This window comes from Rhinolophus hipposideros (assembly GCF_964194185.1).
Source record: "Rhinolophus hipposideros genome assembly, chromosome: 10".
Classification (NCBI taxonomy): domain Eukaryota; kingdom Metazoa; phylum Chordata; class Mammalia; order Chiroptera; family Rhinolophidae; genus Rhinolophus; species Rhinolophus hipposideros.
In genome coordinates this window covers 75,609,866-75,637,216 of record NC_138056.1, presented here as the reverse complement: position 1 = coordinate 75,637,216, position 27,351 = coordinate 75,609,866, and the positions used below count along the sequence as shown (strand labels likewise).

The following is a 27,351-nucleotide window of genomic DNA, read 5'->3' as shown; positions in this document are numbered from 1 at the left end:
TCTGAGGGTCTGGAATTTTGGTACATGCCAGGCAGAGGCTGCCTATGTAACCAGCCCCCAGTAAAAACCCAGGGTACTGAGTCTCCAATGAGCTTCCCTTGTAGACAACATAACACATACGCTGTCAATCCTGGTGCTGGGAAAATTAAGCGTGTCCTGTGTGACTCCACTGGGAGAGTGCTCTTGGCAGCTTGTGCCTGTTTTTCTTCAGACTGTATCCCCATGTACCTTTTTCCCTTTGCTGATTTTGCTTTGTATCATTTTGCTGTAATAAATCATAGCCGTGAGTATGACATGTTCAGTCCTGAGAGTCCTCCTAGCAAATCACTGAACCAAGGGGTGGTCTTGGGGACCCCCAATACAACTAGCAATAATTTTAAACAGGTAAACAGACCAATCTAGAGTAAACATTCCATTTGGATATAGAAGAACATCACCAAAATTTCCTTTATATTAGCAAAAAGTTATAATTAATAGATTACTTACGAAAACAGATCAAACCACTGCTGTTTTGTAACAGATTCCTGGCGTAAAAGCTTCAAAACAATTGGACGCATGAAATCCCATTTGTCTTCAAACTGAAGAGAACCTTTATTCTTTAATAAAAAGAAGGATAAACAGTAGTTTAATTTAAATGCAATTAAATCAAAACTGTCCGTTATTTTTATCTTTTAAGAGATAGATAAATTTAAAAGAATCAGTTTTCCATAATGAAATCCCTATAAACTTAAGCTGGTATCAAGGAATCAGAGGCAGAGAAACAGAGAAAAGAAAATTAACTGTACAAAAGTGTATAAAGAATTTGGTCTTGCCCAAAGAGGTCTGGCTTTTGCCCTTCGCTCCTAGCAGGTAATGTCTGGGCCCTTGGAATGCTGCATCATTATTTGCTGGGGAACATTGGGTCATACTGGATAATCTAACAAGGTAATTTACGGAGGGGGCTGCCATATACATCTAGTCTTACAGTGAGGGCTGGCCAATCTAGAAATACCAAGTGTGACTTAGGATGGGAGTTTTGGGTCAACCAACCTGGAGACTGAGATTACCCATGTGAACAATCAATCAATCATGCCTACATGACAAAGCCCCAATAAAAATTCTGGACGCCAAAGGCTGGGTGAGCTGCTCTAGCTGGCAGTACTCCATATGCTCTGCCACACATTGGGGCAAGGAGTGAAATGTGACCTGACTATACAGAAGAGGCCAAGGGAAGTGTTTGAAAAGCTCCTGGACTCTGCCCTATATGTCTCTTCCTTTGGCTAATCTTAATTTGTCTCCTTTCCCTGTAATAAACCGTTACCCCAAGTAGAACAGCTTTCACTAAGATCTGTAAGTCTTTCTGATGAATTATGGAAACTCAGGCTGGTTTTGGGAGCCCCCAAACATGCAGCTGTTGTCAGAAATGAGGGTGGTCTTATGTGTGGAGACTGTGCCCTCTAATTTTATAGTTGTCCTAATCTCCCCAAAAAAGAATACTAAAAATCTATATAAACTCTGAAAACTAAGACAAAAAAAAAAACAACATAGAAAGATACCCATCTCATTTTATAATGCTAACAAAAGCCTGATACCAAACTGGTGAGAAGACAACCAGAAATGGAAACTCTAGACCAATCTAACTTGGGAACATAGATGTAAAAATCTTAAATAAATATGAGAAAATTAAACAAGTGGCATATCAACAGAATGATACCTCATAATCATGCATGGTTTATCCCAGGAATGTGAAAGTTGTTCAATATTACCAAAAAAAAAAATCAATTCATTACATTACTATAATAAAAAGAGAAAAGCGAGACCCCATATGTTTATCATTTGTACTGTTCCTTTTCAAATTAAGTATGGCCATGTGACTTGCTTTTGCCAATAAATTTCAACAAAATCATTAGTTTTCTAAAATACCAGCACCATACACTCCTTGGAAACTCATTACTGTTTTTACTATACGATTGTTGTTGAGCAAGTTGCCCCCCTGTATCAGATAACGTTCATGTACTGGCTGCCCGGAATCTGCAAACTCCCTGAAATTATAACCCAGAAGCAGTTTCTAAACATATGGTCTGACAAGAACCTACATCAGAATTATCTAGAATGGTGTTTACACATACAGATTTTTAAAATCTACCTCAGACCTGCTGGATCAGAATCTCTTGAGGTTGAGTTTAGAATTTACATGTTTAGTAAATTCATGATAAAATTACGTTAAAAAGTTATGACCCAAGAAAGGTTAAGAACCACTGAACAACATTAACTCTTGTGAGAGCAAATGATGCTTCTTACATGTACAAACACAGCTGATCCTAAAAGTTATGTACTGTCTTGCCCGAGGTACCTATTTTTATCACACAGTAGTATTCTTATTACTAGGACTCGCAGAAGATTTTCACTCAAAATTTAGTACCAGGATTAGCATGCTTCTCCCTTGAACAACCAGTTTATTTTTACCTTATGGACGTAAGTGAATTATGTAGGTAACTTTGCTCTCCTTAGTTTTGGCTAATGAAAAATTCAGTCAGATTTCTGATCCTATATACTTTGTGTTCTAACTTTTTTGTATTGTTATTATTTTCCTGTAACCCTCATTTCTTCATTTACCCTGAGGAAAGGGTGTATAAACAAACAAATATGAAAGAACCATAGAAAGAACATACAAATCTTTTCTTGACTATGACACAGAGAATCATAATTCCCTCTTAATAAGAGGGTACTTTATAAGGTCAAATAAGTCTACTTCCATAAGCAATTTCGGCAATTTATAAAATTAAATGCAGTATAAATCCTTCAATTAAAAATTGAAAAAGTACAGAGGACTAAACAGGTATTTGAGATAAATACTGGTTAGGCTCTGAAATCTATCAGGTATGACAGAACAATAGGAAACACATTTTGGTTCTACTGTTTGACGATAACATATGAGATTAACTACAGAAACATTTCTCCCAGTACTCAAAGGAGGAATTTAATAATTACACGTTTTCTATTGAGCTTTTATAATAGACTCGAAAATCAGTAACTCAAGCAGTTCTTTGACCTATTCTGTTAAAACTGAAGAGCACATCATTAAACCATAACTAAGCAGCAGGATACCAAATCTATCCACAAAACAGAATACCTTATTAATAGGTGAAGGTACCTTCAAATTATGAACTAGGATTTATGAATTTTTCCAATGGCTGACTTAAAGCTGCCTCATCTTTGTTAATGTGCTACAAAGTCTCTTCTACTTTAATTCTTTCATTATTACTCAGAATAGCAATGACATTCTTACTCAGAACTCACCAAGTGCTAGTAAGTCTAGGATTATTTCACCCACTGGCTCTTTTTGACCAAGAGAATCTCAACATTTGCCATACCCTCGTCCCTCTATCATTCACAACTTAAGGCACAACTAATTCCTTCACAGGCACTCTTCTCAAACAGACAAATGGGCCATGGGGAAGCCAATGGAGAGTTGGCTGTGAAGATATGTGGGGGAAAAAGTCTTCCAGGCAGAGGAAGCGGCCGTTGCAAAGACCCTAATCTAGACATAACAGAAGGATGTTTGATGTAGTCAAGGTAGAGCCAAGTAAGGACAGAGGAAAAGCAGAGGTGGTCGGAAAACAACAGAGGGTTGCATCTTGTAGGGCCCTGAAGGCCACTGTAAAGACTTCAACTTCAATATAAGTGAGATGGGGAACCATTAAAAATTTTTAAACAAGAGACATGATCTGATTTCCATTTTAAAATCTCCCTGAATGCTGTGTTGAGAATGCATTACCAGGCGCCAGGGTTAAAGCTGGGTACAGGGTTAGGAAGCAGGCGAGAGATGATACTGACTTGGCAATGGGGTTAGTGAGTAGCTGTAAGATTTTATGTTTTAAAGGTGGCACTAACAGGATTTCCTGACAGTGTGCATCTCAAATGAGAGAAAGGAATAAAGCACGACTCTAAGGCTTTTGTCTGATAAAGTTCATTCGTATACTGGGACCCACAAAATGGAGGCTACCCCAGTGGCCAGCCCACAGTCCAAACCTAAACTGAAGTGAGGCTCCACATACGGGAAACGCCTCACTGTCCAGGACACCTAACACTAATCACAATCCTCCGACGCAGCGTTAGCTAGTTAACCTTAACTAAAAACACAGGGCCTGCTTCCCTTACAAGGAAACCCCTGACCTCCTAGCCATTCCTAGTGCTATTTCCGCATCGTCTCCTCTAACATTCTACAAAACTCGCTCTGGCTCAAAATCCATCATGAAGAATGCTCCACTGCTTCTTAGGCACTGTACGCCCCCAATCCATGGATTATTTTCCCCTGAATAGAGAACATCAAACTCATTACTAAATTGTTTTAGTTTTGTGATTTGACAAGTCCAAAAACTACAGATGTAACAGGGTTAAGAAGGAAAGCTCAGGAATTTGTCTCAGACATGTTACATTTGGAACATCTATTAAACAGCCATTTGAAGGTGTTGAATAGGCAATTAGATAAGCAAATCTAGAATTTAAAAGAAAGGTATGACCAGGAAATAACAATTTGAAAGTCATCAGAGTACAGAAGGGTTTAAAATTTGTTACTGGATGTGATCACTAAGGGAGTGAATATAAACAGACAAGAAGACCCAGGCCTGAGTCTTTAGGTATCCAACATAAAGAAGTGGGGAGAAGAGCAAGAACTAGAAAAGAAGACAGAAAAAGCAACCAGAGAGGTGGTAAGAAAATCAAGAGTACAGCATTCTGGAAACCAAGTGAATAAAAGCATATCAAGAAAGAGGGGGTTGATCAACTTTAGCAAATGCTCCTCAGAGAACACGTTAAGACGACCATTGAAATAGCAACGTGGACGTCCCTCAGACTTTGTCAACAGCAGTTTTTGTAGGATGGTCAGGACAAAAGCCAGATTGTAGAAGAATTAAGAGAAAAAGAAAGGGGAAAAAGAGAAAGTACAGACAATTCTTGACAATTTTTGCTGTAAAAGGGAGCACAGAAATGGCATCATAACTGGTAAGGTGAGAGGGAGTCAATGTTTTGTTTTGTTTTTAAGATCCATAAGTTTGTATACTGATAGAATTGTGCCAGGACATAATGCTGAGGATGTAGGAGAAAAAGGCAGAAACTGCCGCAGAATTTAACTCGCCCTTGGTAGGCAGCAGGGCATGGGGTGTAATGCACTGGTGAGGAAACTGGCTGTAGGTAAGAGGGGAAGGCAGACATGTACATGCAGACGCTGGTAGGGGCACAGATGTGGTACCATGCTGAGAAGTTCATGTTTTACTGTTTCAATTTCTCAGCGATGTGGAAACAAGGAAAATGCCCTGGAAGATAGGTGAGGAGATGCTGGAATTTTGAGAAAAAAGATGTGAAACAGACATCTAAGAAAGTGGAAGAGTGACTATGTAAGTGTAGTGTGACTGCGCTCTATAATAGTTTGTGGTCATAAATTTAAAGCAAAAATAGCGTAAGTGTACCATCTTCTTCCGCAACATTCCACTATACAGGTGTTGGCACTGAAAGGTGAAGAGATAGATTTAACCAGGGCTGTGGTTTTCCTTAGTGAAACAAAAAAGGAGCGAGGAAGTCACAGTGTATTCAAGAGAGTAATTATAATGATTGAACAGAGAATTATGCTGGGTAAGGAAGAGAGAAAGGACATCAGGATGATGAGAGACAGAGACTCCTTCTTCCAACCATGATGGAATAACAGGGGCCAGACTTCCCCAACTGCCTAAATAATTAGAAAGCCAAAGGACAGTACAGGGCAGTGCTTCCTGAGAAAAGGAAAACAAATGAGGTGAGCCCTACATATGTCCAAGCATACTGCCTAGAGAGTTTCCAGGCCTCAGCACAAGCAGGGGAAACTGAAATAGGCTGGTGCTTTCACTAAGTTTAGAAGAAAGATTTCGGAGGTTGGGGAGGCCAAAGCAATGAAAATTTGTGGCATAAGAATATCAGAAAAAAGTGAGCTGCACAGAGAGGGAGCTCTGGAGATATGGAGAGGGGTCCCCTCGAGCCTTTGACTGCATATTGACCTAGACAAGTGTGTGAGAAAACTGTCAGAGACGGGAAAGAACCATTAGAAAAGAGTAGACAGAACAATCACCAGAGTCCATACAGGGCTAGCAATAGTTTGTATTCCCATCAGCCAGAGTGGAAATGTTCCTTAATGTGCCAGGCGTAGGCTGAGTCCTCAGAAAGGTACTGTATCTATAGTGATACAAAGTATCACTACCCTATCAAAGTAGCCCTACCCTGAATGTTGCTCCAGTCCCACTTTAATGGAACTTAAAAGCAAGCTTCAAAAAGATCACATGAATTCCAAGCAACTTAAGTGTCACAGCCAAACCCAAAATTATTTAAAGAAAATTTGAAAATTCCAGTCCCCAAAATATAAAACTTACCATGTCTGGCATCCAATCAAAAAAAAATTACCAAGCCGGCAAAGAAGCAGAAAAATATAACCCATCAAGAAAAAAACCCATCAATAGAAACTGACCCAGAAATGACAGCCAGTTTTAGTAGACAAAGATGTTAAACCAGTTATTGTAAATATCCCCCCCACAACGAAGAATACAGAGGAAAGCATGAACATCACAGAAACAAAAGACGTTTTTAAGAAGTATCAGTGAGCTGTGGGACAACATCAATCGACCCTACCTACACATAACTTGAGTCTTGGGGTGGGGGAAATATTTGAAGAAATACAAAGCTAATGTTTCCTAATTTGATGAAAAGTAAAAACTCACAGATCTAAGACATTAAATAACACAGTGGTAGAATCAATGAGCTGCAGGCCATAGCAGAGTTAGATTATTGGAGTGAGAGCACTAGAGTGAGTTAGAAAGACAGGACAGGATAATCAGAGTAGGATGCTTGAAATTGAAGTTGTGGAAGGGAGGAATTTTAAATAATTTCTCATTGTATTTTTACTGTTTATTTATTGCAAGATTTTCTATTTCTTTCACTGTAAATATATAGCATTTGGCTAATTTTGGGTTATAGAGTCCAATCAATTTTGTACATGTGGTGTCTGTGGTAGAAAAGAGCATTTCCTTTTGTTTATCTTCAAATAGTTTTCTTTACATTTCCATGCATAGTTCAAATATCTGATATCTGTAAATAAAATTGAGTTCAGTTATTTATACCCTTTATTATTTAACTTCAGTATAATCTTCAGTACAGATAACGCCATCACATTGATCCTTTTACTTTATATTATCTAATTGCTGACTATCTATCAGGTACAAGTGCATTAATTTATTTAATCTTTATAATTCCTATGTGTTAGGTGGTTATTATCATTTTATAGAGAAAAAACTATACACTGTAACCTGAGATTAGGTTAGGTTATTTCCCTAACGTTACAGGCAATAAGTAGCAGTGCAGGGATTCAAATCCAAACAATTCAGTTCTGTTGGAGATACATTCTTAACTACTCCCTGGATTTTTCCTGGATGAGAAATTAAGGAACTTTTAACCTATGGGCCAGATCCAGGCTTTGGCTTAATTTCATCAGGTCTGTAAATTGCAAAAATCTATTATTATAAAAAATTCGTGGCAATTATCTAGAAGCCATAAGGTAGAAGCATCACTACATGAAAGACATATGTCTCTTTAAACATGCTGGGGGAGGGTGAGGACACTATTTTCCCAAAAGTTAAATACTTTTTTTCACTGAAATAAAAAATATCAGAATACATTTCCCTTTTATAAAGGAAAAAAAAAACACTAAAGAAATTCTGAAAATGCTTGCATTTTAGACACACAAACTGATTTTAAGAAAAAAAAGAAGCAAAAATAACAGTACTGCTAAGAGTTTATTTTAGGGTGCTTCTTCATTCACTTGTTACAGTTATTCATTCAACAAATATGTAAGTGCCTACAGTTCAAGAAGAATTATGCCAGTTGTTGGACACATAAATGAAAGATCTTCAAGGAATTCATTCTAGTATAGTGTTTCATAAATTGTGGTTCATAGACTCCTAAAGAGTCCCAGGATGTATTCTTGAGGTTCAAAACTATAAAAAATAAATGTTCAATTTTGTTTTTGTTTTATAAAATTAAATAAGATATCAATACAAGTAGAGTCTGGACTATTTGTATGACCTTATGTATAACCAAGCACTAACCATAAAGGAAAACAAGACAAATTGTACTATGTTAAAATTAAGAACTTTAGTTTCTTAAAAAAAAACAATTAAAGGAGTGAAAAAAAGCAAATCACACGTGGAAGAAGATATTTCTAAAAGACATATTAGAGGCTCTTATCCAGAATATGTAAAGATTCCTAACAATCATTAAGAAAGATAATCTAATTTAAAAACTGTCAAGCCATTTGAATAAACCCTTCATAAAGACATCTAAACAGCCAAAAACCTTTTGAAAAGGTACCTATCATTAATTGTTAGGGAAATACATATTAAAACCACAATGAAATATCACTACACACCACCAAAAAGGCTAAAATAGAAAAGAATGACAATATCAAGTGTTGAAGAGACTTTAGAGAAACCCGGACTCTCATCATGCTGATGAGACTGTAAAATGGTACAATGATTTCAGAAAACTATTTACCGTGTTTCCCCGAAAATAAGACCTAGCCGGACCATCAGCTCTAATGTGTCTTTTGGAGCAAAAATTAATATAAGACCAGTCTTATTTTACTATAAGACAGGGTCTATAATAACGTAACGTAACGTAACGTAACGTAACGTAACGTAACATAACATAATGTAATAATACCGGGTCTTATAGTAATTTTTGCTCCAAAAGACACATCAGAGCTGCTAGTCCGGCTTGTCTCATTTTTCGGTAAATACGGAAGCAGTATCTATGAACGACAAACATATGTGTACTATATAACCCAGCAACTTCACTCCTAGGTGTACTTCCAATAGAGCTGCATACATATGTCTACAAAAAGAATTGTAAAAGAAAGTATACAGCATCTTTATTCTCAATGAAAAACTGGAAACACTCCAATGTCCATCAACAATAGGATGGGTAAATTGTGGAACAGTCATAACAACGAAATATAATACAGCAACAAAAATTTAACATGCAACAACAGAAATGATCCTCATAATGTTGAGCAATGAAGTCAGACACAAGAGTACATACTGTGTTTATGAACAGGCAAAACACATCTACAATTATAAGAAGTCAGAACAGTGATTACCTTGGGGAGGGGACTGAAAGTTAGAGACTAGGACAGGGCAAGAGAGGGGCTTTCAGGGGTACTGTTACTATTCGAGATCTGGGTGCTGATTATACGGGTATGTTTACTTTATGAAAACTGCATCCAGTTGTACACTAATGATTTATATGCATTTCTGTACATAGATCATAACTCAATAGTTTACTTTAAAAATTGTCATGCTAGTGTTATTCATTTAAATCTTGAGTTTTTAGTGTTGTGTTTATTATAATTGGTAAATCTGTTGTTTTTAATTGCTAAAGAATTCTAAACTTAAGAAATTTATAGCTAGTTTTACATCCATACATATTAACGATGTTATAATAGCATCCTTCTTCCCTCCCCAAATAATTCAGTTCAAAAGCCAGATTTCTCACTGTCAGAGAAGGAAGTTACATCCACGTAAAGGGAAAAGGATTAAATTGAATTTATTGGAATTGGAGGGACTGGGGTGAACTCATGAATTTTGATAATATAGATATAGAAATAAGTACGAGGTCTGACAATTAAGTTTGAAAACTTGTTGCCACGATGTTGCTAACCTTTTCTTGATATCAGAGGGATTATTCATTATGAATTTGTACCAACTGGACAAACAGTTAACCAAGTTTACGATTTGGAAGTGCTGAAAAGGCTGCGTGAAAAGTTCGACAACCTGAACTTTTCCCCAACAATCCATGGCTCTTGCATCACGACAATGCACCAGCTCACAGGGCACTGTCTGTGAGGGAGTTTTTAGCCAGTAAACAAATAACTGTATTGGAACACCCTCCCTACTCACCTGATCTGGCCCCCAATGACTTCTTTCTTTACCCAAAAATAAAGGAAATATTTAAAGGAAGACATTTTGGTGACATTTAGGACATCAAGGGTAATACAATGACAGTTCTGATGGCCATTCCAGAAAGAGTTCCAAAATCGATTTGAAGGGTGGACTAGGCACAGGTGTTGGTGCATAGTTGGTGCATAGGGGAGTACTTTGAAGGTGACCGTTGTGATATTCAGCAATTAGGTATGTAGCCCTTTTTCTAGGATGAGTTCGCAAACTTGATTGTCAGACCTCGTATAGTACAGGTGTGTGTTTGTGTGTGTGTGTGTGCGCGCGCGTGTTTTAGTTCAGTCCACAGAGAGGGCCTGAAAGGAGTGACACCCCAGTAACAATTAGCATACCTAGCATCCAGATCTTGATTTCTCAATACCACATGCAACAAAAAGCCTCAATACCACAAAAAGGATCCTTAGAAAAAAATGCTAATCTTAAGGTTGGGGCAGGGATGATCCTGGAATACATTTTTGTGCCAGAAAGTAGTCAATCTAAGCAAAATAAATGATAGTAACAGATTATAACACATTAAATAATTCTTTAGATGGAGGAGAGAGTGGTAGCCATTGGACACTGACATGATAATATTTAATTTCTGGAAAGATCATCTGTAAATTCATTGAAGAAACATTCATTGAAAGGGAATCTGACAGGAAGCTACTGCAATAGTTCGTATGAGCAATAAATGATTAAACCCTAAACTGAGGCAATGAAACAGAAAGGTGCTAACGGTAAGATGTTCATGAAGCTGACTTTATAAAATTAAAATTATGACTTAGCCACTTACCAAATATGTGACCTTAAGTTATTTACACTCTTTTTGCTCCAGTTTCATCTATGTAAAATGGATTTAATAAGTTATTTGAAAGGGCTGATATAAAGATATATATGTACAATGTTCAGAAAAGTGGTTGACATAAGTAGACATTATATAGATGCTCGCTATCATTATCACAATATTAAAACTACTACTGCTTCTACTTCTCCTACAATAACAGGATTTGGTGATAATTAGATGTGGAAATGAGAGAAAGACTATTGAAAATGACTCAACTGAAGCAGGATTAAGGCCCTAAGCTCTTCAAATGACTAAGTATATAGTCCCTCCCATGCCCAAACCTCCCCAGTATAATTCAAAATAGAAAGGATACTAAATTCTAAAATATATATTAAATGTCCAAAAATTTTCTTAAAAAAAAATCAAAAATAACCCCCACACACATTTTTTTCCGTGTTTTTCTGTGGGGGATAGGGTATACTAAACATGTGCTTGTTCTGCTTATTTGGTAATACAACATGGCTCTCAGATTTCTGACTTGAGAATGGCTGGTGGAATCACTGACCATAGAATAAATGCATGTGGAGGAATGCATTCGAGTTGGATGGTGTAGGAGAGGATATGAGCAATTTTGGACGTATTGTCGGATAAAAGCAAATGTTGAAGTTATAACTCTTGGCCTTCATTTCTTTTTCCCTGTGTCCTTTCTTTCTTTCTGTATTTTAAATAAAATAAAAGTTTATTTACTACTAAATTGCTTTCTACTTAATGTCTCCCCCACAGAACTGAGGAGGGAAAAATCAGTGTCAAGTTTCTCAAAACAATTAGAGATAGAATTAAAACAGAGATAGAGATAGAGATAGAAAACAAAAGATGACAGAGACACTGGTGAACAAAGTTTCAGCTCCCTTTTCCTGCTCTAATTAGTATTAAAAACATCAGATCTCATATTAATTAATATAACATGTCAGTTGCCCAGGCCCAAATAAAATACATTCGGCTTTTTGGGAAAAGTATTCCCTAAAGGAAGAATCAGTTCTAAAACAGATTGACAGTAAAGTCTCACAGTGTCTTATCTACAGCCATGGTGGTTATTTCAAAGAAAAACAAACACACATAAGGAAGAAAGTAAATTACAGAAAAAGTTTAACTTTTTGTAATGTGTTTGGAGTGGGGAGAGGTGTTACAGGCCAGTATTGTAAGATGCTATAGATCTTTCTAGAATATATTATCACTTAAAAAAATCTGCACAATTCTCACTGAAATTCAAGAGTGTTTTAAATAATCCACTTAAAAAATGGGCGGGGGGGGGGGTTCACAGTGTGAGGGATATGGATGATGAACGTCTAAGTATTACCTTGTTTTGTACACCTGAAACTAATAAATAAATAAATTTATGAAAAAAAAAAAATTAAAAAAAAAAAAATGGGCGAAGGACATGAACAGACATTTCTCCCAAGACATACAAATGGCCAACAGATATATGAAAAAATGCTCAACTTCACTAGCTATTAGGGAAATGCAAATCAAAACCACAATGCAGTATCACCTCACACCTGTTACCGTGGTTCCCCCAAAACAAGACCTAGATGGACCATCAGATCTAATGCGTCTTTTGGAGCAAAAATTAATATAAGATCCAGTAGTATATTATTATATTATATTATATTATATTATATTATATTATATTATACTATACTATATTATATTATGTTATATTAAAGACTCGGTCTTATAGTAAAATAAGACCGGGTCTTATATTAATTTTTGTTCCAAAAGATGCATTAGAGCTGATGGTCCGGCTAGGTCTTATTTTGGGGGAAACAGGACAGAGTGTCTATCATCAACAGGACAAATAATAACAAATATTGGAGAGGCTATGGAAAGAAAAGGAACCCTCATACACTGTTGCAGGGAATGTACATTGGTATAACCGCTATGGAAAACAATATGGAGATTCCTCAAAAAATGCAGAATAGAATTACCATATGACCTAGCAATCCCTCTCTTGGATATGTACCCCAAAATCTGAAAACGTTTATCCATAAAGAGATATGTAAGATATATGTACTCCAATATTCAGCATTATTTATGTTGGCCAAGACATGGAAACAACCAAAATGTCCTGCGATTGATGAATGGATAAAGAAGTTGTGGTACATATACACAATGGAATACTATTTGGCGGTAAGAAAAGATAAAATACAGCCATTGCGACAACATGAATGGATTTTGAGATTGTTATGCTAAACGAAATAAGGCAGAAAAAGTTGAGAACCATATGACTTCACTCCTACGTGGGATGTGAAACTGAAAGCAACAAAGGAACAAGACAAAAAAACAAAAACCCATAGACATAGACAATAGGTTAGTGGTTACTAGAGGACAAGGGGAGGAGGGATGGTAAAACAGGGTCAAATATATGGTGATAGAAGAAGAACTGACTCTGGGTGGTGAACACACAATGTGATATATAGATGATGTATTAAAGAAATGCACACTTGAAACATATGTAATTTTACTAACCATTTTCACCCCAATACATTAAAAAAAAAAGAAATTCATGAGTGTTTGTTCAAGCAATGAGTTCATCTACAATAATTCCGTATTAATCCCAAGAAAAAGAGTAGACAGATAATTGCTTTTGTGCAAATATAAAATTCGGTATCACGTTAAAAAATAAGAATATTTAAATAAACACATAAAAGTAAACAAAAAAAGAAAAGTCAACTGGCTTGCGAAATCTTTTAAAAGTAACAGAATCATTTTAAAATGACTCACTTACTTTGCAGCAAGAATACAAATACTGACTTATTGGTTCACCTGAAAATCTCCAGAAATCCCTATATAACATATGGGACAAAACACAACCCATCAAATAGTAGGAGTAGCATTACTTTTACAATGATGTCAAATGTTGCATTTAAGAGAAAATAAAGGATGTAGTTATTATTGCAGTACATCTTGCTATATCTTCTTCACGATGACAACAGTGTAAGAAGAGTTAAGGTAAAAGGCCAAGTTAAAGGCAGGACAAGAAATAATAACATCCATACAACTGATGACAATTATTCTTTATCACTTGTATGCTTTTATGCCCATAACATGACAACAACACAAAGATTTTAGTTGTTTTAAGATTGGTATTTGTTCCCTCTTTGAAGTTCCTGATCTATTGATTATGGATTACATCCACTGATGGCATCTGAATGATTTACCGAAAGAGTCCAATTTGTATATTTTAGGTCTCTCATATAAATTATGAGGTTAGCTATTTGAATGTGTGGGTTCCCATATTGTCTATGAACCACCAGTGCTCCCAGTTATGTGATTTTAAAACCACACTTGCAATCGCCATTAACCAAAAGAACCACAAACTACAGTATATATTTAAATACTGGCAACTCTCACTATGTTCCAGCCACACCACCATTTTAAAGGCTGTTTCTCTCATATGCCAGGCTCACCACTGCACCTCAAGACCTTTGCTTAAAATGCAGCTCACTCAGGTCTCAGCATCAGTGTCACCTCGGAGAGGCCTTCCCAAACCAATCTAAGAAAAATGCTCTTCGCCCTTTCTTCTCTGCATATCCAGAGCCAAAGTCTTGAGCTGGTGGAAGAGTTGCTTTGATTTGCTATGAGACTGAAATTTTAATTCAGACTAAACAGTACTTTTTAAGAAGACCAGAAAGTTTGGGGATCTGGCTGAAATGTCATTAAGTGCCAGGGAAGGAAAATTCAACAAAACATAGTTGTTTAAATAGATCTTAAACATAGGAAACCATACTGTTCTGATGATAAATACTTTCTATGAAATAAAAAAACCAAAACCAAAAACATAGTTGAAAGCAATTATTTAAAAATAATTTTCCATTGTAAGTAAGTAAAATAGTGCCCCATCTTCTGAATACTCTTGATGACACTGTTTTCATCATAGCCCTCATTATTACAAAAACGACCCAATGTGTTGTTACTTATTTCTTTGGTATCAGTATTTATACATTAGAATATAAGCTCCAAAGACGAGGGACCTTGTCTGTCATACTCACTACTGTACCACTGACACTTAGAATAGTACCCAGCACAGAGCAGATGTTCACATATTTGTGGAATGAACAAACCCCAGTTATACAGCTCAAATATCCTGGTATTACCTGTATGTGCTCCATGTATTATGACCGATGTTTTAACTTGAGCTGTAACTTGTTTACTTGTTACAGAGCCTATCAAGCACCAATTTAGTCTACCTACTACACGGAGGAAAGAGACAGATGACTTTCTGTGACACGCTGGGTTCACCAGGACCCTAGCAAAATATCTAATAAGAAACGCCTGTCTTTATCTACCTCTGCTCCACCTTTCTTTGTCCACCAGATAGATGCCTAGTGTCCTTTTGATACCCTCCTGCAGTCTAAAATTCTCCTCTTCTACGTTTATCTTTAACTGTCACTTCCTGTTAGTAGCTTTAATTAACATACATCACCTCCAGATTATGGTAACTATTCACTCATATATTTTCACAGACCATGAAAAATTCTCACATTTATATTTATCACAGTTTTATAGGAAGTGATTTAATCCATTATTCCCACTCTCACCCCTACCCACGGTCAACGTACATACCCCTGAATTTGTTTTCTCCCTAGATTGTGAGTGTCAAATGTAGCTATGTCTCTAGGACAGGACAGGGAGTGAGGGAAGGCAGCCCTAAGTATCACAGCCCTTTTAGATGCCCAGTCAAAAGGGCAAGTTCCTTCCACCCAGTGAAAATTGGCAAGTAAGGTTCTAAATAAATGAGTCTCTCATTTATGTTTAAATAAACATTAGAAAGAATTATCCAATTGTGTGTCTTAACTACATTGGCAACATTCAAATCTTGGTATCACATCCATATTCCGTGCCAAGCATGTTCCTGACTCTATGCCTTTGCACTGGCTGTTCTGTTCCCTCCACCTGAAACGCTTCTCCTAACTAGGCACATGGCTTTTTTCCTTGCTTCATTCAGGTCTCGCCTCAAATGTCATCTCCTTAGAGGCCTTCCCTGATCATCCTATCAAAAATAACACCTATCACTCACTATCTTTAGCCCTGATTATTTTTCTTCATAACATTTATCACAAACTGACCTTATAGTACATCTTTACCATGTTTTCCCAAGAATAAGACCTAGCCAGATCATCAGTTCTGATGCATCTTTGGGAACAAAAATCACTATAAGACCCAGTATTACTTTAATGTAAGACCGGGTACTATAATACAAGGTCTTATATTAATTTTTGCTCCAAAAGATGCATTAGAGCTGATGGTTTGGCTAGATCTTATTTTTCGCGAAATGCGGTATTTACATATACGTTCATTGCTTCTCTCCCCCACAAAAATGTAAGTTACATTAAGGGCAGAAATTTGCCTAGATCACCATTATCTAGTTGGAATTAGAGAATGCTAAATACTTGTTGAATGAATTTACTTTCCAGACTTGGTGACCCCTGTTACGGTTTCAATGAACACAGTTACATTACACAAAAGCCCCTCATTCGTGGCCACCCCACAAATCAGTTTGAATACACACAAAACAGATGTGTGGTAATGATAACAGGTTTTATGTGTGAGCCAAGAAAACACTGAAGGCTTAACAATATATCTGCTCGCATATTTTTCAAATATTCATCATCTATGGAACTTTATTTCAAACTTCTTTGTTCAGCACTGAAGACCTTTTACAATCTGACCCTGACTTTCCTTTGTAGTGCTGTCTCCTACTGTTGCCCATATTCTGGGCTCCTATGGTGCACATGCCAAGGAGCACCATTCATACACAAGGCAACAAAGCATGCAGTCCTCACACTTCAGCCATACTCATCTAGTCTCCATTCCTCACAAATTTTCTGCTAATCTCCACCTGCAAAAAGTCTTCCCATTCTTCAAAATCCAGCTCCAATGCCTTCTCCATTAAACTTTCCCTGATCTCCTCGTCTGTGAGGGACCACACAGGATGTGGTAACACTCCTGAAGTTCTTGCCGTAGAGCAAATCATCAGTACTTTTTAATCTCCTTCAGTCTACGGTAAATTCCTAAACAGGCTGGACATTGTTTTTCACAGTTTGGTATTCTTCACGATATCTTGCACCTGTGCCCAATACAACTATTTTAATAACGAATAAATTCTACACACACTCTAAATCACTCCTTTGTATTTCTATTTTCTTTCCACTCAAGGAATAGAAATGTTTTCACCAAAGAAAGCAGTGAGCTTCTTCATATTTCAGTTTAAAGTGTGGATTTTCTTCTGGATTGGTTTTATACCTCTACCCCCTTCTTGCTCCCTCTCTCTACACCTATAATTAAAAATTAATAAATAAAACCAGAAAGTCCTTCTTTTAACCAATCAAAACTCACTTACTGAGCATCTCCAGTACACAGGTACTGCACCATACTTCTCTTTCCAACTAATCATCACTCATTTCCGGAGCACGTACCATGAGTGATCACCACACTAGAGAGTTAAGGCATCAAGAGATTAATGAAATCCCAGCACTAATGGGGCTTACAATCCAGAAAAGGAGTTAACTATGTAGACAGATACTGTAACTAACACACAAGGCAACAGGAAAGTGCTAGAAGAGACTGATGCAATGCTACGGTTGTGCGTGCAGAGTACGCAACAATTAATTCCAAATAAGAGCACTCAGAAGAAAGGAGAATACATAAGATTTTAACAGGGGAGGGGGCGTTCCTGACAGAAGAAATAGCAAACATATAAAGAGTCTTGAAGACTCTGGTATGCTAGTGAACCAACAAATAACCAGCCAGGTAGAGAGAGGTCCGGGGTGGGAGGGAATATGAATATAAATGTGTTATTAGGGAGAAGACCCAGCTTGGAAGGATCTCAAAGAATTTGAACCATCAAAGGTATCTCAGCAAGAAAGTGATATGGTTAGCACTGTTTTGGTCTAGAGCTCAGATCACAGTTAAGAGATAAAAATAGTGAAATCATGGGAATCACGACTGTCCCAGAAAAAAAAAAGTACAAAGAAAAGGGCTGAAAATTAAATCCTGAGAAATAATTATACTGGGAAGGAGAGAAGGGAGGTCAATGAAATATACAGGTGATTTGTGAGATATGAGACCAAGGAGAGAATGTCATAAACCAAAAGGGAAGTAGAGGTAGTAATCAACAATATCAGAAGGGAGGATAAGTGTATCAGAGAATAATCTCATTTGGCAATCAGGAAATTGCCAGAGCTCTTAAGACTAACAGCTTCAATACTGTGTGTGGGGGGAGAACAAAGTCACAGTAAGTTAAAAAAGGTAAAGAATTATAAAGGCAACAAGTGGGTACTGCTTTTCTAAGAACTGTGATTATGAATGGAAAGAGAGAAAAGGGCAAAAGTTTGAGGCCAAAGCAGAGCACAAGTTTATATGAGGAGTTACATGAACGTTTATCCCCACCGAAGTGAGCATAAAGGAGACTGAAATAAAAATAACAGGAGGCATGCTGCCAAGACCTGGTGGTGAATGAAGGCAGAACAAGTGGAAAGGGGCAATAAAACAGGTGCCTTGGAAAAGAGGAGAACATAGGGGAAACTAGAAAAATTTGTGGTATTGACCCAGGAAGTTAAGGACACTCCAAACAGCTGGAAAAAATAATGTGCTAAGAATTAAACGGGGGTAATGCTCAGAAAAATAAAATTTAAACAATTGTTATTTGGAAAAGAATATTCAGTTGGAAATAAAGAAAATGAGCACTGAGGGCTTAGATGATAACTGCAAAAGTAAAGAAACAAGTGGAACTATATGTTAAAACAAAAAGTTAAAGTAGTACTACTAAACAGTTTTTGGAGATCTAAATCCCCCAAGCAACTGATAATTGTATTTGTCAAAATGTACAACACTAATCTTTGTATATCCAAAAGATTCCCAAAATCCAGCAATAGTCCACTTGCTTTAAATGGAGAATACAATTATTACAAATTCCAAAATAAAAAAGTAGGTGGTTTTTATTACATTGGGTTCTGACTTATAAGTTCCACATCAAAGTTTTGAATCTTGTTATCTTTCATAACATACTGGCTTTCATATTAGCTTCTTGTTATCTTTCATGACACATTCCTCTGAACTCTGTCATCCACAAATTCAAGGAACTTAACCTAATCCAAGTTACTGCTAAACAGGTAGAGGACATTTTCTTTCAGCAGGACAGTAAAGACCTCCCTTCAGGTACAGTTGTTTAACTGATAATGAATCAAATTCTAATTGTATTCTCACCTCGCCCACATATCTCCATTTTGGCCATAGGACATGATAATTCTGTCAAACATGCTGTGGTGAAATCTAATTACACAATATCTCAGGCATTTTTCTAAGGAACCAGTCTATGAATTCTGTCAAGAAAGGAAATGAGGCTAACCTGGCCACTTCCTAGCCAGCCCTGTCTCTGTTCAACGTAGCACTAGCCTTGAATATAAATGACCCTATGACTTATGTTATGGCTCTACCCTGGCAAGGTCACATTACATTTCCCCAAGACAAACTTCCCAGTTTTTAATTAGTTAATTCTAGATATAAGAATTTAGGGCAGTCCCCTTTCCCCCCAATAAGGAGAGAAGAAAAGATTCCTGGCCAATTTAAATATGTAAACTTTTGGTGATATAGATAAAAGAATTAAACGTGTATTTATATTGTCCATTATATTCCCTTAGTTGTACATATTTAAAATTGATATAAAATAATATTTTAAAATTCTTTTTCCCCCGTTCAACATTTCATAAAACAATTTTATTGAAATTTTCCCAGTGCATCTTTGGCATCTGTTTTCATGTTCACTAGAATGACTAATTTATCAGTTTTTTCAAAGCACTGCCACCTTCCTTTTATTTATGAAAGTTGTTTGAATTACAGAACTTCTGAATTCTTGTTATCCTTTTAACCTAAACACTAAGTGTCCATTTTCTATATATTCAGGCAGCTTTTTTATTCTATAGATGTGTGCTGTAGATATAGATTCATAATCTCTACTAAGTAACCATTTAGTAGAGTTGACTGATATAACTTCAGACTTGTATCTCCTCCAAACAATCCTTTGCAAAGCTTTGTATGGGGTAGAATGAAAAGGCTCTTTTCTGAGATAATGGGGGGGGGGGGAGTGCGGAAAGACTGCTATATATGCACGTAATCAAGTCAAAAATTCAAAGAATCAGGAACCCAATTATTTTTTACATGATTTCAATGAATAGCATACGCTATTGCTTATGTAATCATGCAGACACATTAATAGGAGTCTTCAGAAATTAAACAAGTTTTCTTTCTGAACTAATATATTAAAATTTGCAATAATGTTACAAAAGAAGAGTCGAGTAGGAGGCGTTACTCAATTCCCACCATTTAGTTTTCTTAGAGAAACGAGAGTAGTGATTCTAGTAATTTAGGTGTATTGTGTACTAATTAAGTCCCAGTCACGGTTGTAAGCATTTTATATGCAGTAACTCAAATCTTCAAAACGCTCCTAGGAAACAGGTTCTATTAATAGTTCCATTTCATTGATGAGGAAACCTCGGCAGCGACTAAGAAACTCGCCGGAAGTCACACAGCTTCTGAGTGGCCGGAATTCAGCCTAGTTCTGGGCCCCTCCCCCAATTACACGAAGATCTATGATTGCCTCCTAAGTGAGTTAAAATAGTTCTACATTTTATAGGGCAGTCCCATCTATCAGGCAGCTAACATCAGTAGTCTAAAAAAAAGGCATGAGTGAGGTTCCGGTATATTTTAACATACTTTCTATGCAATTATTTTCCACTATCCATCCTCACCGCCTGGATGTGCGGTTCCAGGGGGGTAACTTCATCCTTTGTATTTATGCTCCCTGAGCCCATCAGAGCAACTCAGTAAATACTTTTAAGGCAAAACGTTCCTGCTCGACACACGAGCACAGAATAAACAGATGAGTGCCTTTCCTCATTTTCCTCCAAACGTCTCAATTGACAGCAGAGAATCTGCTCCTCGGACTCTCGAGCTCCCTTGCTATCCCAAAGATATAAAACTAACTGACCGTTTTCTTTGACAAGGTAACTGTCCTAAGCCCTAAAGCGATGGCAGCACTTCCTCAGTACCGTAGTCATCTGGCTGTGTGCTGTGGTGGGGCTGAGGAGCGGTTTCCTAAGGAGAAAAGGGTAAAACATGAACTCCGGAACGGGAGGGCAGGAGGGAAAGCACCGCGTGCAGGACGGGAGGCGGGCGGCGGAGGGGGCGGCAGGGCGTGCGGTCGGACTTAGAATTCCGTGCACAGAGAATCAGAGCAGAAACGAAGGCGGTGGGGCAGTCACTGACGCCGACGTCGGGCAGCGTTTTCTCGGCTTTTCCTTTTAGACGTCTTAGACTCTCGCTTCGGCACAAACCGAGACGCGAAGCGTACTAACCGCCCGACCGGTCACGGCAGAGCACCACCGTTCACCTCCCGTCCGAGGCCAGAGCGGGTCCACCGGAAGCATCGCTACCCGCCAGCCCCCGGCGGGGCCTTCCGCACGCCGGTCAGCCGGCCCGAGGGACACGCAGAGCCTCTCGACCCCCAGGCCAGGGACCCGCGTTCCGGGCCCGGGCGGCAGCTCCCCCGGCCTCCCTTCCTGCAGACAACCCCTGCACACTCCTACAATTCGCCCCTAAACCCGATCGGAGCCTTTCCCCAAGAGCTGAAGCCAGCGGTCGCCAAGTAAAAGCCAAGCTAGCCTGAGGGTCTTACCTTTAACAGATGAGACGTCGCCATGTTCCTTCAACTTCGGTTCTCGCGAGACGTAGCGAGATTTCGCGGCGCCCCGGGCCAGGCCACCGCCGGAGGCCGGAGTTGTCCCCCCAGGGCCGACGGGCCCACCGGCCCGCACCGGGGGTGTGGAGGGCGCCGGGCGGCGTGCAGGCGGCGCGGACTTCGTCCCAGGCTTCCTCACTCTCTCCCCCTACATGGTCACCGGAGCTTCCCCGCACGAAAGAGCTCATGCAAACGCTCAGGGAGACGGCGACGGTGAATGGTGAGAAGGTAACGGGAGCCGACCTGAATTGGAAGAGGAAGCATCGACTCCACGACCCTCCCCACTCCTTCGGATTAGCCTTTGTGGTTGCACCCGCAGCGGCCACCGGCAACGAATTTAGCTCGGCTTAGGCCCGGCAGCTCAGGTTCCCCAGCCGCGTCACGTGACGCGGCGGGCGGGGGCGCGCTCGGGAGCGAGCGTGGGAGCCTGGAAGCCTCGGCGGGCCGCGAGGCCGCGGAGGGTGGGATCCCGCCCTCTGCTGGCGAGACCCGGCATCTCCCTTTATTCCCCGCCCCAAATCCCGCGCCTTGGGTGTTACGGGAGGTATCTTACCCCGAATGAAATGCTGGAAACAGCTGTCTTCCATAAGAACTGGCCATAGAAACCGCCCCATAAATATGTGTTGAATGAATACGTGAATGAATGAAATGTTAACTATGAATTGTTTTTTTAATGGACAACAGAAACTGATTTCTCTGTTATGGAGGGCTGGAAGTCTGAGGTCAGAATGCCAGCATGGTTGGATGACGGCCCTCTTTTAAGTTGCAGAGATCTTACATGGCAGAAAGGGCCTTAACTATTAATATTTCTATTCAAGAGTGTCTCGCACTAAAATAATCTATAAAAGATTGTTTGGGCAATGAACATTAACCTTGGATTTCCTGAAGGCGTTGTTTGGGCAATGAACATTAACCTTGGATTTCCTGAAGACGTTGTCCTAGAAGATCCTAAACCACAAGCCCCCAAGCATTCTCCCTTCAGATCACAAGGGACTGGCCAAAGGAAGAGAATATAATTGATATGTGCAACCTGCAATACACTTGGTATTGTATTATACATTTTTACTAGCGTTCATAATATGTTGGAAATAAATAAGAGCTATGTAGCAAAATGAAACGGAAGGGAGGAATGAAGTTGGAAATTTTAAATACAGTGATTCAAGTAGTCCTCACTGAGAAGATGGCATTTGAGCAAAGACTTGAAAGAGGTAAGGAAGAGGCCAGGTCATTTGTGGGAGAAGAGTATCCCAGACAGGGGAAGAACACAGAGTAGGTTGCCAAGAGTGTCTGAGAAACAGTGAGAAGGTTGGCGTGTTCAGGACACAGAATAAGGAGATCAGAAGATTATATAGGGCCTTGTAGACCACCATAAAGACTGGCTTTTACCTGAGTGAGATAGGGAATCATTGCAGGCTTTTGAACACAGGAATGGCATGATCAAACTCCCATTTTAACTCTCACTGCTGTGTAGTGAATAGAAGCAGAACGGTAATTTGGAAAGCTTGTGTAATACTTCACGAAATCAACATAACAATCATGCCATCTGGGTGTCTCCATTTTACAAATGACTTAGTAGAGAGCAATACACTATTAAACGTATTGGTAGGATACGTATTGGTAGTAAATGGTAGGACAAGGATTCAGAGCCACTATGCATAATGTTAACACAGGGATGACTCTTACCATAGAGGTCATCTTTGTTCTACAGATGAGGAAAGTGAGGCTCAGAGAGGTTATCCTGCCAAAGTCACGCAACTGGGTCAGAGAAAAAGGCCTAGTCCAGAATAAACTTTATATAATCATGGTTCCCTTTTCCTGTGAAACTGGGTTATCTTCAACTGTAGTCCAACTCTACTGCTTAATTTAAAATGCAAGACTCTTGATTAAATTATAATCAGTTGTATGTACTCTAAAAAAAGTCCGATGACAGTATGATGTAATAATTGAATAAATCAATTAATCAATGACCCTACTTAAAGAATCCAATTAAGTATTTAATACTTGTTTGAGTACCCACTACAGGCATACTTCAATTTCATTGTTCTTCACTTTATTCCACTTCACACTTGTTGCATTTTTACAAATTGAAGGCAGGACTCCCACACATCTTTATTTTCACTCAGCTGTATGATATAAATTACTGAAAAGTATGTTTGTGCTTATTTTTTTCACACTTTCTTGTAGAAATGCAAACAATTACCAGCAGGCCCTAATGCATCCTTTGCGTCCAGGATGTTTGGGATTATTACTTCCACAATAGGTTCTGGAAGTCTATTTTAAATACAACAGCTATAAAACAAAGCTTTTGATTTGTAAAAAGCAAAGCAAAAAAACAAAAAGCTTTTTTACATGTAAAGATAGTATATAAAGTTTAATCAATATACTATATATTGATTAGAGAACTGGTGAAAAACTAGATGGGGCACCAAGGGTTTACAAGATTTTGGAGTGGAAGAGGAAGGACAGAAACAGCCCCAAGAGAGGGAGGAGAATGATTGTTGGGGTCTCCCAGATCTCTGTATACCACATGGAGAAAAAGAGTCTGTCTCAAAAGACTACCCAGGAAGACCCATGGGAGCCAATCCTAAGCCTAACCCTAACCGGAATCTAACCATATCCCTATGTCAATTTCTATCCTTATTCCTAAACCAGAAGATCCTTCTTTGCTGTGCCAGGAAATGCCACACATTGCCTGAGCTGAGAGGTGTGTTAGTTGTCTTTCTTGAGAGATGTGTATCTCGGAGGCAGCTTTCTCTATATTGCCTGTAAGACAGTCACCTGTGCTTTAAGTCTGCGCTCAGCCCATGAATCTACTGTTTGAATAACCGCCCCCCTCCATGGTCCAAAACACGTCTATGCTCCACTCTCCCTTCTAGAAAGTGGGGCCCTGGACAAGGAAGTGAAAACCCCACTAGCAACTATGAAACTGAACAGAACCATCTTAAGACTTCCATGGGACCACGTCCAGAGTGAAACTCTCACAGACCAATTTATACATACGAGTCATTACATAATCATTTATATACATAATCATTTTCTTACAAATGTCTTAAACAACAGATATTCTGAAGTTTAAGAAGAAATGAGTAAAGAATATAGAAGGGAGAGTGAAGAGATAGAGGAAATGCATTCTGATTCCTCGGCAGTCCCAAGGACCCAATTGCGAGTAGTGGCCCTGAATTTTAGTTGAGACTACTTGGCATAGCTAAGGAAACTAAGACAGCAGGGTTAAGTAAGACGCCTCAGGTCTCACTGCTCTTGAGTAGCAGGACCTGTTTCGTTCTAAAGCCACATTCAGACACTCAGGTGCAGGCACTGAATTGATACAAACTAGGCTCTAATTCAGGCTAGGGTTTTGTTGACAGAGGATGTTGCAGTGAGTTGAGCAGATATGTAAGAGTATGATGATTGACTATGGAGTTAAAATTGAATCTGGAGGGTGAAAAACTGAAAATATAGTAGGATTAAAGTACTGTATGGGTGAGAGATGAAGGACTATTGGAATGAAGATACCAGAGGGAGTAAGTTGGGAAGATAGGAGCAGGTGGCTGGAGGGTGACATTGAGCTTAGGCTATTATCGGTTGCAATTACTGGTAATGACAAGGGCTAAGTAGTGAGGTAGGGTGGAGAACAGGATCACAGGGAAAGACAAGGCCAGGGAACTGAGACGCCAGGCATTCCAGATAGTATCCTAGTCACATCCCCTTGGCCTACTTCTGATTTCAGTAGCAGCTGTGATGGACATTTCAGACTCCCCTGACAGCTTTCCACCCGAAAAGGGCACCTCTCCTTTCTTCTTTCACCTCAAGGTCTTCTCTGAAGGCCCAGCAGCCTGCTATGTTCACAGGAAAGTACAGCAAAGTATGGGGAAGGTAAAGCTCTTGAGAACAACGCTTAACTAGTAGGTCAGAAGCCAGTGAATAAGTGCCTCAGTCTCTGGGCCTCATGCAAACAATTTTGTGGGGCACTCAGGATGCTTCACAGAGGTCTCAGTGGGCTCAAGTTTCTTTCGTTCATGGTAGTGACCTTAATGCCACACCTTTACAGAGGACTTTCCTCCTTCCTTATCTTATTCTTCTTGCTCCCTGGTTCCTGCTTACTGGGTTATCTCCCAACTAAACCATTTGTAACCCAAGTCCATGTTTCAGGATCTACTTTCAGGAGAAACCTTACTAAAACACCAGGGTATTAAAAATCTTCTGTGTGAATATTGAAATCACTAAGAATTATAACAGGAGTCATGTTGGAGAGAATGATAGTGAGTCGGTATCTAAATTAATTAAGGAATGAGGGAGTATGACCTGGGGGGGGGGGTCAGTACATGATTATGGCAAGGAGAGTTAATAGATGTATGGTCCATTGACACCAGACTCCAAGCTGAGTGCTTCTAGGGAAGAGGAGAGAAGGATGATTTAGAAGTGGCAGTGGGGAACAAAGAAGACCATCACATGACCTCCAGGCCCACTGGTACATTAGCCATCTCAAGAGAGAGATGCAGGAAAAGCAGTGACTTCAGGAAAGAATCAAGTTCCACTTAGAATAAGGAAGTAAAGGAACCATTAAGAGAAGAGTTTGAGGATACGGAGGATTTCACTGCTTGTCCAGAGATCAAGGGGAAATGAAATCAGAAAGGGGTAAGTGATGAAGTGTACCCAGATGAGGGGTGACCTAGGTATAGGGGCTTCTTGCAGAGACTGACATAAAGCTAAAGGAATAATGATATTGGTTTTAATGGTGGAAGGGTAGATAGTGGGGGTGTGTCATGACTAGGTAGGGGTGGGGATCTTGCCAGAAACTCACAGACCTCTAGGATTTCCTCTTCTCTGCTGCAGTTGAAAGTGTAGAAGCTGGGGAGGGGCGTTCCTACCCCCTTCAAATGCACAGAGTTCTTGGGAATTCCCTTGACCCTTATAGGAGGAGGCAGGAAACCCAGGGAGAGACATAGGCTTATCTGCAACACAGAGAATTCTGGGGAATGATGTTTAATAACTAGTTTGGGACTAGTCTTGTCAAAAACAACAGGTTAATAGACACCTGTTCACTTATTCACTATTATTCTTACCAATTGTTAAACAATGCCTGAAGGTTACACCTCAATTATGTTTTCTAGACAAGGATGGATTAACAAATATGGGACTTATTATATTACCTGTAAGTCTATAATGCAAAATACGCCCCTGAAAAATAGGAAAAGTGTCTAAAGATTTTAAAATATTGCAAAACAACACTGTGAGGCTCTAGAATCATCAATTCTTGAAAAAACAGTGATTAGGTATATGATTTCTGGAACAAATAGATACTTTAACCAATTTGTTGGGTTGACCAACTTGCAGCCTATGAATTTGCTTGGGGTCAATTGACAGAACTGGGACTGGATCCAAGTCCTCCGATTTGTGATTTAATACCCTCGTGTGAAGGATAGTTTCAGAGAAAAGCATCAAAGCAATAGACAAAAAGCTCAAGTAATAGTTCGCTTGTCCTGTAAGGCAGAACCTTCACTTCTGGACCTGATACTTGTATCCTCCGAGGCTGCCTCACAGAAGACTCAGGCTCTAGTTCCTCTTCACCCTTAGTCCACAGGTGTGGATCTCTAGTGCCTTACTCTCACATTGTCCCATAATTCTCTACATATAGGAGAGTAGTAGTTAAACCTGAGATGGTGCCAAGTTTTCTGACCTTTGCTGCACCTGTTTGCACATCCTCTGGACCTGTTTGCGCCAAGGCCCAAGTCAAGCACTCCCTTTCTCCCTTACTTGCCAAATGGATTCGCCAGCACCTAGTA

General features: G+C 39.1%; 1 protein-coding gene across 3 annotated transcripts in view; it reads right to left on the bottom strand.

Moving 5' to 3' along the window:
* CUL5 (cullin 5) overlaps nt 1-21,983 on the bottom strand; it is an 88,565-nt gene extending 66,582 nt beyond the window's left edge. Inside the window, exons 1-3 of one of the 3 annotated variants that reach the window (XM_081063543.1) lie at nt 21,506-21,965; nt 20,819-20,925; nt 487-596 (exon numbers count right to left, since the gene is read on the bottom strand). In XM_081063543.1, coding sequence (XP_080919669.1) covers nt 487-557 — 71 coding nt within the window. In that variant the 5' untranslated portion in view covers nt 558-596; nt 20,819-20,925; nt 21,506-21,965. Of the gene's footprint in view, nt 1-486; nt 597-20,818; nt 20,926-21,505 lie in introns of all 3 variants that reach the window. The other 2 variants (XM_081063542.1, XM_081063544.1) reach the window with 2 other exon arrangements.
* Nucleotides 21,984-27,351: the final 5,368 nt, after the last annotated feature.